The sequence below is a fragment of the Bufo bufo genome, chromosome 2 (genome assembly GCF_905171765.1).
Source record: "Bufo bufo chromosome 2, aBufBuf1.1, whole genome shotgun sequence".
NCBI classification, from domain to species: Eukaryota; Metazoa; Chordata; class Amphibia; order Anura; family Bufonidae; genus Bufo; species Bufo bufo.
The window spans coordinates 200,939,461-200,956,484 of NC_053390.1; the positions used below are offsets into that span (position 1 = coordinate 200,939,461).

At 45.0% G+C, this 17,024-nt stretch overlaps 1 protein-coding gene across 1 annotated transcript in view; it reads right to left on the bottom strand.

Moving 5' to 3' along the window:
- RFC5 (replication factor C subunit 5) overlaps positions 1 to 15,025 on the bottom strand; it is a 68,263-nt gene extending 53,238 nt beyond the window's left edge. The window contains exons 1-3 of the mRNA XM_040416033.1: positions 14,907 to 15,025; positions 2,567 to 2,631; positions 1,032 to 1,168 (exon numbers count right to left, since the gene is read on the bottom strand). Of these exons, the coding sequence (XP_040271967.1) occupies positions 1,032 to 1,168; positions 2,567 to 2,631; positions 14,907 to 14,956 (252 nt within the window). The 5' untranslated portion in view covers positions 14,957 to 15,025. The remainder of the gene's footprint in view (positions 1 to 1,031; positions 1,169 to 2,566; positions 2,632 to 14,906) is intronic.
- Between the last annotated feature and the right edge of the window lie 1,999 nt (positions 15,026 to 17,024).

The window sequence follows — 17,024 nt, forward strand, 5'->3', positions numbered from 1 at the left end:
CTAACTTTTAGCCCCCTTAGGGACTAGAACCCTTGTCCTATTCCCCCTGATAGATCTCTATCAGGGTGAATAGGAGCTCACACTGTCCCTGCTGCTCTGTGCATAGTGCACACAGCAGCATGGAGCTTATCATGGCAGCCAGGGCTTCAATAGCGTCCTGGCTGCCATGGTAACCGATCGGAGCCCCAGGCTTACACTGCTGGGGCTCCGATCGGAGGAGCAGGGGAGAGGGGATCCTGTGGCCACTGCCACCAATGAGTAATACTGGGTGGGGGGGGGGCGCACTGCGCCACCAATGTTTTTACTATTGGGATGGGGGTGGGGGGCGCACTGCGCCACCAATGATTAATACTGGGGGGCTTTGGGGGGGCGCACTGCGCCACCAATGAAGATAAGTCTCTCAATCAATCATATACAGGAGGCGGGAGCTGGCTGCAGAATCACATAGCCGGCTCCCGACCTCTATGAGCGGTACCTGCGATCCACGGCACCTGAGGAGTTAACTACCGCAGATCACAGCTACAGTTCATAGAGGTCGGGAGCCGGCTATGTGATTCTGCAGCCAGCTACCGCCTCCTGTATATGAATAAATGAAAGACTCATCTTCATTGGTGGCGCAGCGGCCACAGCCCCTCCCCTCCTCTTGTCTTCCGTCCTGTCATTGGAGGCAGCGGCAGCAGCATCACAGGGGGAGGAGACACTGCTTCCTTCTCCCCTGTGCTGCGGAGGGAACACAGAACGCGCTGAGAGCAGCGCGATCTGTGTTCCCAATACGTTATCGGTATATCGGCAAAATAGATGCCGATACCGATAACGTTCAAAATCCTCAATATCGGCCAAACCGATAATCGGTCGATCCCTAGAATATACTATTGAAATTAGTAATTATAATACGGGCTAGTTTGTTCATGGGGTGATAAACACATAACAGGTTCCCTTTAAGTCTCTAGGTAAAGTAAACTGGGGTTTGTTAGATGCTGTTCTCCTGTACGGGATTCTCTCTGAAGTCTAGAAAACAAACCATATTTTACCTCTAGTACCATAGAGTTGAACTCCTTATCTTTATAAAGCTGCTTTGCACAAGCTAGGATTGTGGAAGTTTTGCCAGTCCCAGGAGGTCCATAGAATAAAAGGTGAGGCAGTTTGTCTTCACTTATGAACGTTTGAACTAATGAGAGATACAACAAAAATGTACACATCAGGTATGGCTGATAAAGTACAGCAAGCTCTTAAAGAGGACCCGTCACCACTCCTGACATGTCCTAGTAACTACTTGCATCGCCCATATCATAATCATGCTGAAGCATCTATTCTTACGAATATGTTTTGTTAATCCTCTATTATTCCTACTAGAAGTTTATGGATGAATTGCCAACTGGGTATTACCAGTTTGGGGTGTGCTCCTGGCAGCACTGACTGGATGGTGTTAGATTGTGTGGAGTAACACCCAGACAGACCTTTATTCTAGACTTTTGGTAATTCATTCAAAAACTTTTAGAAGGAATAATAAAGGAATGGCACAATATAGATTTATAAGAAAAGGTGCTCCAGAACTGAATAACAGGGGTATTCCTGTGATATTAGGTTATTCTCTATCCATAGGATAGGGGATAAATATTAGATCAGTGCGGGTCCTACTGCTGGAACCCCCACCGATCACAAGACCCCGTGAAGTCCCCCTAGAAATGAAGGGAGCGGCCGATCAGTCATGCTCTCCAGCGGCTCTATTCAAACCTAGTTTTGGCATGCCATAGTGAAATTGTCGGGTGACTGGGTGCTAAGACACTTACTGAGGCAACAGCACTTTGCCCACCTCTATTCAGCTGATCCTCTTAGATTGCATTGTACGGGCTCATAGAAAGCATATAAGCCCATGCACCTCTCTGCTGGTGTCTAAAAGGCGAGGAGAACAAGGAGCAGCCTTCCCCACCCACATCCCAGTGATCAGTGGAGGTTCCAGCAAAAATCTGAAACACGTCCATAGCACTAACCAACATATTAACATCGGATTTTGTTGTTTCTGATACTTTAGTTTCTGGATTGATTCCTTAAGCTAGCTACAAAAAAAATAAAAAATCACGAACTGTAAAGTGTGAAAATGCCCCTTAAAAGTTTTGGATGCAAGATACACATAAAGTAGTCTTCTTTAAAGTGTGCCTAAACCTTTGAACATACTTTATAAAAAAAAAACTAATCTAACTGCCCTAAAATGGATTTTTGTAATGTTCTTTATTTTTCCCCCACTATTTCCTTGCAAAATAGGTGCCTGAAGTTCAGATGCGGCGATGCCCTGCACCTAGAAGAGGAATCTGAACTCCCAAATACAGCGTGGTACTGATTCTGAAGCAAGATAGGAACCTGAATTTAAGTTGCTTATTTCACAAGGAAATAGTGAAAAAAAATCTGGTATATTACAAAAAAAAATTATAGGGCAGGTAGATTAGTTTTTTAATAATTTGAAATAATTTAATTTGCTATTTTCAAGGCTGAACAATTTTAGAAAAATATTTTTCAATTAACTCCCAAAAAAATTTGAAAACAAAACAAAAACCGAAATATTACTTACTTGTACTAAGAATATCCTGATGGGAGATCAAATCATCCAGTGTTTGTGGTCGATACTTTTCCACCCTGTGAGAGGATACATATGTTGTTACATGTATGCTGTAGGGCTGGGCGATTATGACCAAAATTAAAATTGCGATTAACTGAATATTTTACCTCAATTACAGTTAAAAGGATTAGCTCATCTGAGACAATGGGGGCATAATCGCTAGGATATGCCCCCATTGTATGATAGGAGCAGGTCACAAAAATAGAAAAACAGACATATTTGGTATCACCGCGTTCGTATCGACCGGCTATATAAAAATATCACATGACCTAACCCCTCAGATGAACACCGTCAAAAAAATAAAATCTGTGCTAAAAAACACATTTTTTGTCAACTTATATCACTAAAAGTGCAACACCAAGCAATCAAAAAGTCATATGCCCCCCAAAATAGTACCAATCTAATCGTCACCTCATCCTGCAAAAAATGAGACTCTACCCAAGTCAATCGCCCAAAAAAATAATAAATAAATATGGCTTTCAGAATATGGAGACACTAAAAAAAAATCTTTTTTTTTCAAAAATGCTTTATTATGTAAAATTGAAAAAAAAAAAAGTTATATTTGGTATTGTCACGTCCGTAACAACCTGCTCTATAAAAATACCACATGATCTAACCTGTCAGATGAACGTTGTAAATAACAAAAAATAAAAACTGTGCCAAAACAGCCATTTTCTGTTACCTTGCCTCACAAAAAGTGTAATATAGAGCAACCAAAAATCATATGTGCCCTAAACTAGTACCAACAATACTGCCACCCTATCCCGTAGTTTCCAAGATGGGGTAACTTTTTTGGAGTTTCTACTCTAGGGGTGCATCAGGGGCTCTTCAAATGTGACATGGTGTCAAATAACCAGTCCAGCAAAATCTGCCTTCCGAAAACCATATGACGTTCCTTTCCTTCTGCGCCCTGTCGTGTGCCCGTACAGCAGTTTACGACCACATATGGGGTGTTTGTGTAAACTACAGAGTCAGAGCAATAAATATTGAGTTTAGTTTGGCGGTTAATGCTTGCTTTGTTAGCGGAAAAAAATTATTAAAATGGAAAATCTGCCAAAAGTGAAATTCTGAAATTTCATCTCCATTTTCCATTAATTCTTGTGGAACACCAAAAGGGTTAACAAAGTTTGTAAAATCAGTTTTAAATACCTTGAGAGGTGTAGTTTCTAAAACGGGGTCACTTTTTTGGAGTTTCTACTAGGGATCGACCGATATAGATTTTTTAGGGCCGATACCAATAATTTGTGAACTTTCAGGCCGATAGCCGATCATTTATACCGATATTCTGTAAAATTTCATATTTAAAAAAATAATAAAATTCCTACACAAATCTGCTGAAAATGAATATTTTTATTGTTAATGTGTAGTTTTTTTTTTGTAAATCTTTCTTTTTTATTTATACTTAATATTTTGGTGGTTTTTTTTTTTACTAACTTTTAGCCCCCTTAGGGACTAGAACCCTTGTCCTATTCACCCTGATAGATCTCTATCAGGGTGAATAGGATCTCACACTGTCCCTGCTGCTCTGTGCTTTGTGCACACAGCAGCATGGAGATTACCATGGCAGCCAGGGCTTCAGTAGCGTTCTGGCTGCCATGGTAACTGATCGGAGCCCTAGGCTTACACTGCTGGGGCTCCGATCAGAGGAGGAGGGGAGAGGGGAGCCTGTGGCCACTGCCACCAATGATTAAAACTGGGGGGGGCTTGGGTGGGGGGGCGCACTGCGCCACCAATGTTTTTAATACGGGGGTGGGGGGCGCACTGTTGATTAATACTGGGGGGCTTAATCCAATGATTAATACTGGGGGGCTTGGGGGGGGCGCACTGCGCCACAAATGAACATAAATCTCTCATTTATTCATATACAGGAGGCGGAAGCTGGCTGCAGAATCACATAGCCGGCTCCCGACCTCTATGAGCGGTAGCTGCGATCCGCGGCACCTGAGGGGTTAACTGCCGCGGATCGCAGCTACCGCTCATAGAGGTCAGGGGCCGGCTATGCGATTCTGCAGCCAGCTCCCGCCTCCTGTTCAATTTGAATGAATGAGTAAGTCAACATCATTGGTGGCGCAGTGGCCACAGCCCCTCCCTTCCTCTTGTCTTCTCTCCTCTCATTGGCGGCAGCGGCATCACAGGGGGAGGGAGACACTGCTTCCTTCTCCCCTGTGCTGCTGAGGGAACACGGAGAGCGCTGAGCAGCGCGATCTGTGTTCCCCATAAGTTATCGGAATATCGGCAAAATAGATGCCGATACCGATAACTGTCAAAATCCTGAATATCGGTAAAACCGATAATCGGTCGATCCCTAGTTTCTACGCTAGGGGTGCATCAGGGGGGCTTAAAATGGGACATGGTGTCAAAAAAACAGTCCATCAAATTTTGCCTACCAAAAACCATATGGCGTTCCTTTCCTTCTGTGCAATGCCGTGTGCCCGTACAGCAGTTTACAACCACATATGGGGTGTTTCTGTAAACTACTGAATCAGGGCAATAAATATTGAGTTTAGTTTGTCGGTTAATGCTTGCTTTGTTAGCGGAAAAAAATGATTAAAATGGAAAATCTGCCAAAAAAAGTGAAATTCTGAAATTTCATCTCCATTTTCCATTAATTCTTGTGGAACACCTAAAGGGTTAACAAAGCTTGTAAAATCAGTTTTGAATACCGTGAGGGTGTAGTTTCCTAAATGGGGTCACTTTTTTGGAGTTTTTACTCTAGGGGTGCATCCGGCTGGCTTCAAATGGGACATGGCAGCTTCAAATTATCCCAGTGAAATCTGCCCTCCAAAAACCATATGGCGTTCCTTTTCTTCTGCGCCCTGCTGTGTGCTCGTACAGCAGTTTCCGACCACATATGGGGAGTTTCTGTAAACTACAGAATCAGGGCCATAAATATTGAGTTTTGTTTGGCTGTTAACCCTTGCTTTGTAACAGGAAAAAATGGATTAAAATGGAAAATCTGCCCAAAAAAGTGAAATTCTGAAATTTCATCTCCATTTTCCATTAATTCTTGTGGAACACCTAAAGGGTTAACAAAGTTTGTAAAATCAGTTTTGAATACCTTGAGGGGTATAGTTTCTAAAATGGGGCCATTTTTGGGTGGTTTCTATTATGTAAGCCTCACAAAGTGACTTCAGACCTGAACTGGTCCTTAAAAAGTGGATTTTGGAAATTTTCTGAAAAATTTGTAGGCGCTGTCCTTGGAAAGCTACTGGGCACCTGCATCGCTTACCAGAGCTCCGGTGAACGCAGCGGCTCCCTGAAACAGCAGATCGGCGGGGGTGACTTGGATCCCCGCTGATGTGATGATGACTACCTGTCCTGAGGATAAGTCATCATTACCTTTTCCAAGATAATCCCCTTTAGGCCTCATGCACACGACCGTATTTTTTTGCGGTCCGCAAAACGGGGTTCCGTTTTTCCGTGATCTGTGACCGTTTTTTCGTCCGTGGGTCTTCCTTGATTTTTGGAGGATCCACGGACATGAAAAAAAAGTCGTTCTGGTGTCCGCCTGCCCGTGCGGAGCCAAACAGATCCGTCCTGAATTACAATGCAAGTCAATGGGGACGGATCCGTTTGACGTTGACACAATATGGTGTAATTTCAAACGGATCCGTCCCCCATTGACTTTCAATGTAAAGTCAGGAGTTAATATACCATCGGATCAGAGTTTTCTCCAATCCGATGGTATATTTTAACTTGAAGCGTCCCCATCACCATGGGAACGCCTCTATGTTAGAATATACCATCGGATTTGAGTTACATTGTGAAACTCAAATCCGACAGTATATTCTAACACAGAGGCGTTCCCATGGTGATGGGGACGCTTCAGGTTAGAATATACTGAAAGAACTGTGTACATGACTGCCCCCTGCTGCCTGTCATAGTTAACACATTGGTGGCCAGTCCCCCCCCCTCCCTCCCCTGTAGTTAACTTATTGGTGGCCAGTGCGGCCCCCCCCCCCCCCCCCCCTGTAGTTAACTCATTGGTGGCCAGTGCGGCCGCCCCCCCCCCCTCCCCTGTAGTTAACTCATTGGTGGCCAGTGCGGCCGGCCCCCCTCCCCTGTAGTTAACTCGTTGGTGGCCAGTGCGGCCGGCCCCCCTCCCTCCCCTGTAGTTAACTCGTTGGTGGCCAGTGGGCCCCCCCCCTCCCTCCCCTGTAGTTAACTCGTTGGTGGCCAGTGGGCCCCCCTCCCTCCCCTGTAGTTAACTCGTTGGTGGCCAGTGGGCCTTCTCCCCTCCCTCCCCCTCCTAATTAAAATCTCCCCCCTATCATTGGTGGCAGCGGAGTGTACCAATCGGAGTCCCAGTTTAATCGCTGGGGCTCCGATCGGTAACCATGGCAACCAGGACGCTACTGCAGTCCCGGTTGCCATGGTTACTTAGCAATTTGTAGAACCATTATACTTACCTGCGATGTGTGCGTCCGGCCGGGAGCTCCTCCTACTGGTAAGTGACCGGTCATGTCACTTACCAGTAGGAGGAGCTCCCGGCCGGATGCAGACATCGCAGCTCGCAGGTAAGTATAATGGTTCTACAAATTGCTAAGTAACCATGGCAACCAGGACTGCAGTAGCATCCTGGTTGCCATGGTTACCGATCGGAGCCCCAGCTCCGATCGGTACACTCCGCTACCACCAATGATAGGGGGGAGATTTTAATTAGGAGGGGGAGGGAGGGGAGAAGGCCCACTGGCCACCAACGAGTTAACTACAGGGGAGGGAGGGGGGCCGGCCGCACTGGCCACCAACGAGTTAACTACAGGGGAGGGGGGGGCAGCCACACTGGCCACCAATAAGTTAACTACAGGGGAGGGAGGGGGGGGGCCGGCCACACTGGCCACCAATGTGTTAACTATGACAGGCAGCAGGGGGCAGTCATGTACACAGTTCTTTTAGTATATTCTAACCTGAAGCGTCCCCATCACCATGGGAACGCCTCTGTGTTAGAATATACTGTCGGTTCTGAGTTTTCACGAAGTGAAAACTCAGCTCTGAAAAAGCTTTTATGCAGACGGATCTTCGGATCAGTCTGTATAAAAACTAACCTACGGCCACGGATCACGGACACGGATGCCAATCTTGTGTGCATCCGTGTTCTTTCACGGACCCATTGACTTAAATGGGTCCGTGAACCGTTGTCCGTCAAAAAAATAGGAAAGGTCATATTTTTTTGAAGGACAGGATACACGGATCACGGTCTCGGCTGCAAAACGGTGCATTTTCCGATTTTTCCACGGACCCATTGAAAGTCAATGGGTCCGCGAAAAAAAACGGAAACGGCCACAACGGCCACGGATGCACACAACGGTCATGTGCATGAGGCCTTAAGTAAATGGAGGAGCCTGACAAACATCAAGAGAACAGGGAAGAGGAGACAGAGTAGAGCAGTGTCAGCTGTACTCAAAATAAGGCCTCTTGCACACGACATGTATGGCTATTTCAGTATTTTGCGGTCCACAAAAAACACGGATGACAACGAAACATTTGTAAAGCGCTTTTCTCCCATAGGACGTCCGTGTGCATTCCGTTTTTTGCAGAACGAAACAGCTGGCCCCTAATAGAACAGTACTATCCTTGTCCGTTATGAGGACAATAAGGGTCCATTCACATGTCCGCAAAATGAGTCCGCGTCCGTTCCGCAATTTTGCGGAACAGGTGCGGAGCTATTCATTTTCAATGGGGCCGGAATGTGCTGACCGCATCCGCACTTCCAGATCCATAAAAAAATAGAACATGTCCGGACAAGAAAAGGCATTTTCTATGAGAGTGCCGGCGATGTGCGGTCCGCAAAATGCGGAACGCACATTGCCGGTGTCTGTGTTTTGCAGATCCGCAAAACACATACAGATGTGTGAATGGACACATACGGAATACCTTCCTTTTTTTTTGCGAATCCATTGAAATTAATGGTTCCGTTCCGTATATGGAATATATGAAGTATAACTGGTTATTATGGGGACTTTAACTACCCAGATATAGACTGGGAAACTGAAACCTGTACATCTCATAAAGGAGAAAGGTTCTTGGCAATAACCAAAGACCAATTACCATTCCCAACTGGTTCAGGACCCGACTAGAGGAACGGCCATACTGGACTTAGTATTAACCAATAGACCTGACAGAACAACAGGTCGGGGGACACCTGGGAAATACGTATTTAAATGTCTGCGCTCCTTACAGTTGATGCACGCTCCTCCTCCAGTTACAGATACTAACACATGAATAATGCCACTGAGGTGATGGACAGTAATGTAAAGCATGGCTGCAGCAGCACAGGTGCCCTGTACCCACCTGAGCGGCTCCTGCTTCTGTATGCATGTCTGCTCTTAGCTTAGCGGAGCAAGCAGAAGCCGCTCACGTGGGTACAGGGTGCCTGTGACAGGAGCTAGTAATCGCCCAGGGGGCACTGGCAGGAGCAGCAATGTTCACTGCTGCTGTCCACTGATAAAACGTCAGCGGTGTACAGAGAAGACCAGGGAAGTGTGCACTTTAGGGAGGTAAAAGTGTCATAAAAATAGAAAACCGATTAATAAAGTATATTAGACATAGTTTTATTAGGGAATTAGGAACAACATTAAAAATTGTAACAAAGGTTTAGTTACTCTTTAACCACCTCCGGACCGCCTAACGCAGGATCGCGTTCCGGAGGTGGCAGCCCTGCGCAGAGTCACGCATATATGCGTCATCTCGCGATGGGCGAGATTTCCTGTGAACGCGCGCACACAGGCGCGCGCGCTCACAGGAACGGAAGGTAAGAGAGTTGATCTCCAGCCTGCCAGCGGCGATCGTTCGCTGGCAGGCTGGAGATGTGTTTTTTTTAACCCCTAACAGGTATATTAGACGCTGTTTTGATAACAGCGTCTAATATACCTGCTACCTGGTCCTCTGGTGGTCCCATTTGTTTGGATCGACCACCAGAGGACACAGGTAGCTCAGTAAAGTCCCACCAAGCACCACTACACTACACTACACCCCCCCCCCCCCCCGGTCACTTATTAACCCCTTATTAGCCCCTGATCACCCCTGATCACCCCATATAGACTCCCTGATCACCCCCCTGTCATTGATCACCCCCCTGTCATTGATTACCCCCCTGTAAAGCTCCATTCAGATGTCCGCATGATTTTTACGGATCCACTGATAGATGGATCGGATCCGCAAAACGCATCCGGACGTCTGAATGAAGCCTTACAGGGGCGTGATCAATGACTGTGGTTATCACCCCATATAGACTCCCTGATCACCCCCCCTGTCATTGATCAACCCCCTGTAAAGCTCCATTCAGACGTCCGCATGATTTTTACGGATCCACTGATGGATAGATCGGATCCGCAAAACGCATCCGGACGTCTGAATGAAGCCTTACAGGGGCGTGATCAATGACTGTGGTGATCACCCCATATAGACTCCCTGATCACCCCCCTGTAAAGCTCCATTCAGATGTCCGCATGATTTTTACGGATGCACTGATAGATGGATCGGATCCGCAAAACGCATCCGGACGTCTGAATGAAGCCTTACAGGGGAGTGATCAATGACTGTGGTGATCACCCCATATAGACTCCCTGATCACCCCCCTGTCATTGATTACCCCCCTGTAAAGCTCCATTCAGATGTCCGCATGATTTTTACGGATGCACTGATAGATGGATCGGATCCGCAAAACGCATCCGGACGTCTGAATGAAGCCTTACACGGGCGTGATCAATGACTGTGGTGATCACCCCATATAGACTCCCTGATCACCCCCCTGTCATTGATCAACCCCCCTGTCATTGATCAACCCCCCTGTCATTGATCACCCCCCCTGTCATTGATCACCCCTCTGTAAGGCTCCATTCAGATATTTTTTTGGCCCAAGTTAGCAGAATTTTTTTTTTTTTTTCTTACAAAGTCTCATATTCCACTAACTTGTGTCAAAAAATAAAATCTCACATGAACTCACCATACCCCTCACGGAATCCAAATGCGTAAAATTTTTTAGACATTTATATTCCAGACTTCTTCTCACGCTTTAGGGCCCCTAGAATGCCAGGGCAGTATAAATACCCCACATGTGACCCCATTTCGGAAAGAAGACACCCCCAGGTATTCCGTGAGGGGCATATTGAGTCCATGAAAGATTGAAATTTTTGTCCCAAGTTAGCGGAACGGGAGACTTTGTGAGAAAAAAATTAAAAATATCAATTTCCACTAACTTGTGCCAAAAAAAAAAAAAATTTCTATGAACTCGCCATGCCCCTCATTGAATACCTTGGGGTGTCTTCTTTCCAAAATGGGGTCACATGTGGGGTATTTATACTGCTCTGGCATTCTAGGGGCCCCAAAGCGTGAGAAGAAGTCTGGTATCCAAATGTCTAAAAATGCCCTCCTAAAAGGAATTTGGGCACCTTTGCGCATCTAGGCTGCAAAAAAGTGTCACACATCTGGTATCGCCGTACTCAGGAGAAGTTGGGGAATGTGTTTTGGGGTGTCATTTTACATATACCCATGCTGGGTGAGAAAAATATCTTGGTCAAATGCCAACTTTGTATAAAAAAATGGGAAAAGTTGTCTTTTGCCAAGATATTTCTCTCACCCAGCATGGGTATATGTAAAATGACACCCCAAAACACATTCCCCAACTTCTCCTGAATACGGCGATACCACATGTGTGACACTTTTTTGCAGCCTAGGTGGGCAAAGGGGCCCATATTCCAAAGAGCACCTTTAGGATTTCACAGGTCATTTACCTACTTACCACACATTAGGGCCCCTGGAAAATGCCAGGGCAGTATAACTACCCCACAAGTGACCCCATTTTGGAAAGAAGACACCCCAAGGTATTCCGTGAGGGGCATGGCGAGTTCCTAGAATTTTTTATTTTTTGTCACAAGTTAGTGGAAAATGTATGAAAAAAAAAAAAAAAAAAAAAATCATCAAAGTCTCATATTCCACTAACTTGTGACAAAAAATAAAAAGTTCCATGAACTCACTATGCCCATCAGCGAATACCTTGGGGTCTCTTCTTTCCAAAATGGGGTCACTTGTGGGGTAGTTATACTGCCCTGGCATTCTAGGGGCCCAAATGTGTGGTAAGGAGTTTGAAATCAAATTCTGTAAAAAATGACCTGTGAAATCCGAAAGGTGCTCTTTTGAATATGGGCCCCTTTGCCCACCTAGGCTGCAAAAAAGTGTCACACATCTGGTATCTCCGTAATCGGGAGAAGTTGGGGAATGTGTTTTGGGGTGTCATTTTACATATACCCATGCTGGGTGAGAGAAATATCTTGGCAAAAGACAACTTTTCCCATTTTTTTATACAAAGTTGGCATTTGACCAAGATATTTATCTCACCCAGCATGGGTATATGTAAAAAGACACCCCAAAACACATTCCTCAACTTCTCCTGAATACAGAGATACCAGATGTGTGACACTTTTTTGCAGCCTAGGTGGGCAAAGGGGCCCACATTCCAAAGAGCACCTTTCGGATTTCACAGGTCATTTACCTACTTACCACACATTTGGGCCCCTAGAATGCCAGGGCAGTATAACTACCCCACAAGTGACCCCATTTTGGAAAGAAGAGACCCCAAGGTATTCGCTAATGGGCATAGTGAGTTCATGGAAGTTTTTATTTTTTGTCACAAGTTTGTGGAATATGAGACTTTGTATGAAAAAAAAAAAATAAAAAAAAAAATCATCATTTTCCACTAACTTGTGACAAAAAATAAAAAATTCTAGGAACTCGCCATGCCCCTCACGGAATACCTTGGGGTGTCTTCTTTCCAAAATGGGGTCACTTGTGGGGTAGTTATACTGCCCTGGTATTCTAGGGGCCCAAATGTGTGGTAAGGAGTTTGAAATCAAATTCAGGAAAAAATGAGGAGTGAAATCCGAAAGGTGCTCTTTGGAATATGGGCCCCTTTGCCCACCTAGGCTGCAAAAAAGTGTCACACATCTGGTATCCCCGTACTCAGGAGAAGTTGAGGAATGTGTTTTGGGGTGTCTTTTTACATATACCCATGCTGGGTGAGATAAATATCTTGGTCAAATGACAACTTTGTATAAAAAAATGGGAAAAGTTGTCTTTTGCCAAGATATTTCTCTCACCCAGCATGGGTATATATAAAATGACACCCCAAAACACATTCCCCACCTTCTCCTGAGTACGGAGATACCAGATGTGTGACACTTTTTTGCAGCCTAGGTGGGCAAAGGGGCCCATATTCCAAAGAGCACCTTTCGGATTTCACAGGTCATTTTTTACAGAATTTGATTTCAAACTCCTTACCACACATTTGGGCCCCTAGAATGCCAGGGCAGTATAACTACCCCACAAGTGACCCCATTTTGGAAAGAAGAGACCCCAAGGTATTCGCTGATGGGCATAGTGAGTTCATAGAACTTTTTATTTTTTGTCACAAGTTAGTGGAATATGAGACTTTGTAAGAAAAAAAAAAAAAAAAAAAAAATCATAATTTTCCGCTAACTTGTGACACAAAATAAAAAGTTCTATGAACTCACTATGCCCATCAGCGAATACCTTAGGGTGTGTACTTTCAGAAATGGGGTCATTTGTGGGGTGTTTGTACTGTCTGGCCATTGTAGAACCTCAGGAAACATGACAGGTGCTCAGAAAGTCAGAGCTGCTTCAAAAAGCGGAAATTCACATTTTTGTACCATAGTTTGTAAACGCTATAACTTTTACCCAAACCATTTTTTTTTTTACCCAAACATTTTTTTTTTTATCAAAGACATGTAGAACTATAAATTTAGAGCAAAATTTCTATATGGATGTCGTTTTTTTTGCAAAATTTTACAACTGAAAGTGAAAAATGTCATTTTTTTGCAAAAAAATCGTTAAATTTAGATTAATAACAAAAAAAGTAAAAATGTCAGCAGCAATGAAATACCACCAAATGAAAGCTCTATTAGTGAGAAGAAAAGGAGGTAAAATTCATTTGGGTGGTAAGTTGCATGACCGAGCAATAAACGGTGAAAGTAGTGTAGGTCAGAAGTGTAAAAAGTGGCCTGGTCTTTCAGGGTGTTTAAGCACTGGGGGCTGAAGTGGTTAAAGGGGTTGTCCGGGTGACATCCCTCCATTTTCACCCCGGCAGCCCCCCTGACTTGAGCATCGGAGCAGTTCATGCTCCGATGCTCTCCTTTGCCCTGTGCTAAATCGCGCAGGGCAAAGGCATTTTTAGGAGTTCCGGTGACGTACCGGGGCTCTCCATGGGGCTGCCAGGAAGACTGGGGACGTCGCCGGCACTGATGGGCGGCCTTTAGCGCTGCCCTAGCCAGTAAAACGGCTAGGGCAGCGCTAAAGCGCGCCCATCAGAGACGGTGACGTCGCCGAACACACTGGCGGGCGGAAGCTTCTGCCCGGCAGTGTGTTATGATAAACAAAAGAACCCTTGCCCTGTGCGATCTAGAGCAGGGCAAGGGAGTGCATGAGATACTCCAATGCTAACATCAGGGGGGCTGCCTGGGTGAAAACATAGGTCTGTCCGGGTTCCACCCCTTTAACATTTTGTATAATGTTGCTGGCATTGTAATGGTATACCTTATTACTACACAGCCAGTAAGCTACACAATATCAAGATCCGACTTTTAGGGCTTATTGACACGACCAGAAGTGTTTTGAGGTCCGCAGTTACTGGCCGTGTACACGGACTTCAATGGGTCTGTGCTCCGCATGTTTCGGCAAATTATAGGACATGTCCTATCTCCTGCGGCGGCGCCACACAGAAGCCCTTCCGCATCCACGCAGCCACACAAGATGGGACATGTCCTATACTTCATGTGGCGCACAGGGCCATTGAAGTCAGTGGGTCCGCAGCATGACGCGGTGTGCACACGGCCAGGGACCGTATTCTGCGGACCACAAATCACATTGATTCTATGGGTCTTAAATGAATCATTTTGCGTGAAGCTACACTGCGACTTTTTGTACTGAGCTACTGCTGCAGTCCAAAGGCATGCACTGAGCTCAATGCAATCTGGTGGACTGCAGCGGTCACTCAATAGTTAAAATCAGTCACTAAAAAAGGCACAGGATAGTCCAGGCCTTAGAGGGGTCTTCTGGTTGGTAAAACTCCTGTGAATAGGGGGATAGCTATTAGATGGGTGGGGGGTCCTACAGACTCAGTTGCAGCATGGCACATTGCCACACCATTGAAATACATTCCAATAATGTCACCACATGCAGCCGGAATGGAAAGGAGCTGCAAAGCCGTCCACATGCCAGGACCGAAGACGGTCGCGGTACACCGCACTATAGACTACTGGCTATCACACACACTACATACCATGGCAGGTTTCTGCTTTGTCCGGCACGAGCTTTCTCGTCGGATACCATGTTATCTCTGTGAGGTGAACCCGATAGAAGTGACACAAGACAGAACAGCGCGCCGAATCAGGGGGGCGGGGCCTCGATTTGGCGGCTCCAAAAGCTTCTCGCGAGATTTCCTGTATGTGCGCAGGAGCGTCGCACGCTGTAGACTCGGCGGCAGTTGGGGGGTGGTTAGGGTTATGACTGGAGTGTCGGGTCGTCGGGTCGCTCGCGGTACCTGGAGTCTCGGGTTGTCGGGTCGCCGTCGTTTTCGGTGCATGTCAAGCGGCTGCTAAAAGAGCCGGCCGTGTAGTTTTGTGTAGCAGTGTGAGGGCGGGAATATTTTGACAGGTCCCTGGAGTTTGTGAATCCCATCTTTCCTATTGTTCAATGTGTTGATGGATTCACAGAGCAGCCCGGTGTGTGGCCTTAGTTCACACCACTGGTTTATCCTGCCTTGTATGAAGCAAGCGTTTACAGGTCAGGCTGGGTTTACCGGTTATGGAAAGCTGCAGTCCTAGTGTCTAAGGCTGGGGCTTCAGGAGGACGTGTGTGGCGCGACAGGGACGCATTTAACCATCTCAGCTCCCCTTAACCCCTTAAGGACACAGCCTTATTACACCTTAGGACCAGGCCATTTTTTGCAAGTGTCACTTTAAGTGCTGATAACTTTAAAACGCTTTGACTTATCCAGGCCATTCTGAGATTGTTTTTTTGTCACATATTGTACTTCATGACACTGGTAAAATGAAGTAAAAAAAAATATTTTTTTTGCTCCAAAAAATACCTAATTTAACAAAAATTTGGAAAAATTAGCAAATTTCAAAGTTTGTTTCTCTACTTCTGTAATACATAGTAATACCCCCAAAAATTATGATGACTTTAAATTCCCCATATGTCTACTTCATGTTTGAATTATTTTGGGAATTATATTTTATTTTTTGGGGATGTTATAAGGCTTAGAAGTTTAGAAGCATATCTTGAAATTTTTCAGAAATTTACAAAAACCCAATTTTTAGGGACCACTACTTCTCTGAAGTCACTTTGCGAGGCTTACATAATAGAAACCACCCAAAAATGACCCCATTCTAGAAACTACACCCCTCAAGGTATTCAAAACTGATTTTACAAACTTTGTTAACCCTTTAGGTGTTGCACAAGAGTTATTGGCAAATGGGGATAAAATTTGAGAATTTCATTTTTTTGCCTAATTTTCCATTTTAACCCATTTTTTTTCCACTAACAAAGCAAGGGTTAACAGCCAAACAAGACTGTATCTTTATTGCCCTGACTCTGCCGTTTACAGAAACACCCAATATGTGGCCGTAAACTACTGTACGGGCACACAGTAGGGCGTAGAGGGAAAGGTGCGCCGTATGGTTTTTGGAAGGCAGGTTTTGCTGGACTGGTTTATTTGACACCATGTCCCATTTGAAGCCCCCTGGGATGCACCCCTAGAGTAGAAACTCCATAAAAGTCACTCCATCTAAGAAACTACACCACTCAAGGTATTCAAAACTGATTTTACAAACTTTGTTAACCCTTTAGGTGTTGCACAAGATTTAATGGAAAATAGAGATCCAATTTAAAAATTTCACTTTTTTTGGCAGATTTTCCATTTTAATATTTTTTTTTCAGTTACAAAGCAAGGGTTAACAGCCAAACAAAACTCATTATTTATGGCCCTGATTCTGTGGTCGTAAACCGCTGTACGGGCACACGGCAGGGCGCAGAAGGAAAGGAATGCCATACGGTTTTTGGAAGGCAGATTTTGCTGGACTGTTTTTTTTGACACCATGTCCCATTTGAAGCCCCCCTGATGCACCCCTAGAGTAGAAACTCCAAAAAAGTGACCCCATTTTAGAAACTACGGGATAGGGTGGCAGTTTTGTTGGTACTAGTTTAGGGTACATATGATTTTTCGTTGCTCTATATTACACTTTTTGTGTGGCAAGGTAACAATAGCTTTTTTGGCACATTTTTTTTTTTTTTGTTATTTACAACATTCACCTGACAGGTTAGATCATGTGGTAATTTTATAGAGCAGGTTGTCACGGACGCGGCGATACCGAATATGTATACAATTTTTTATTTA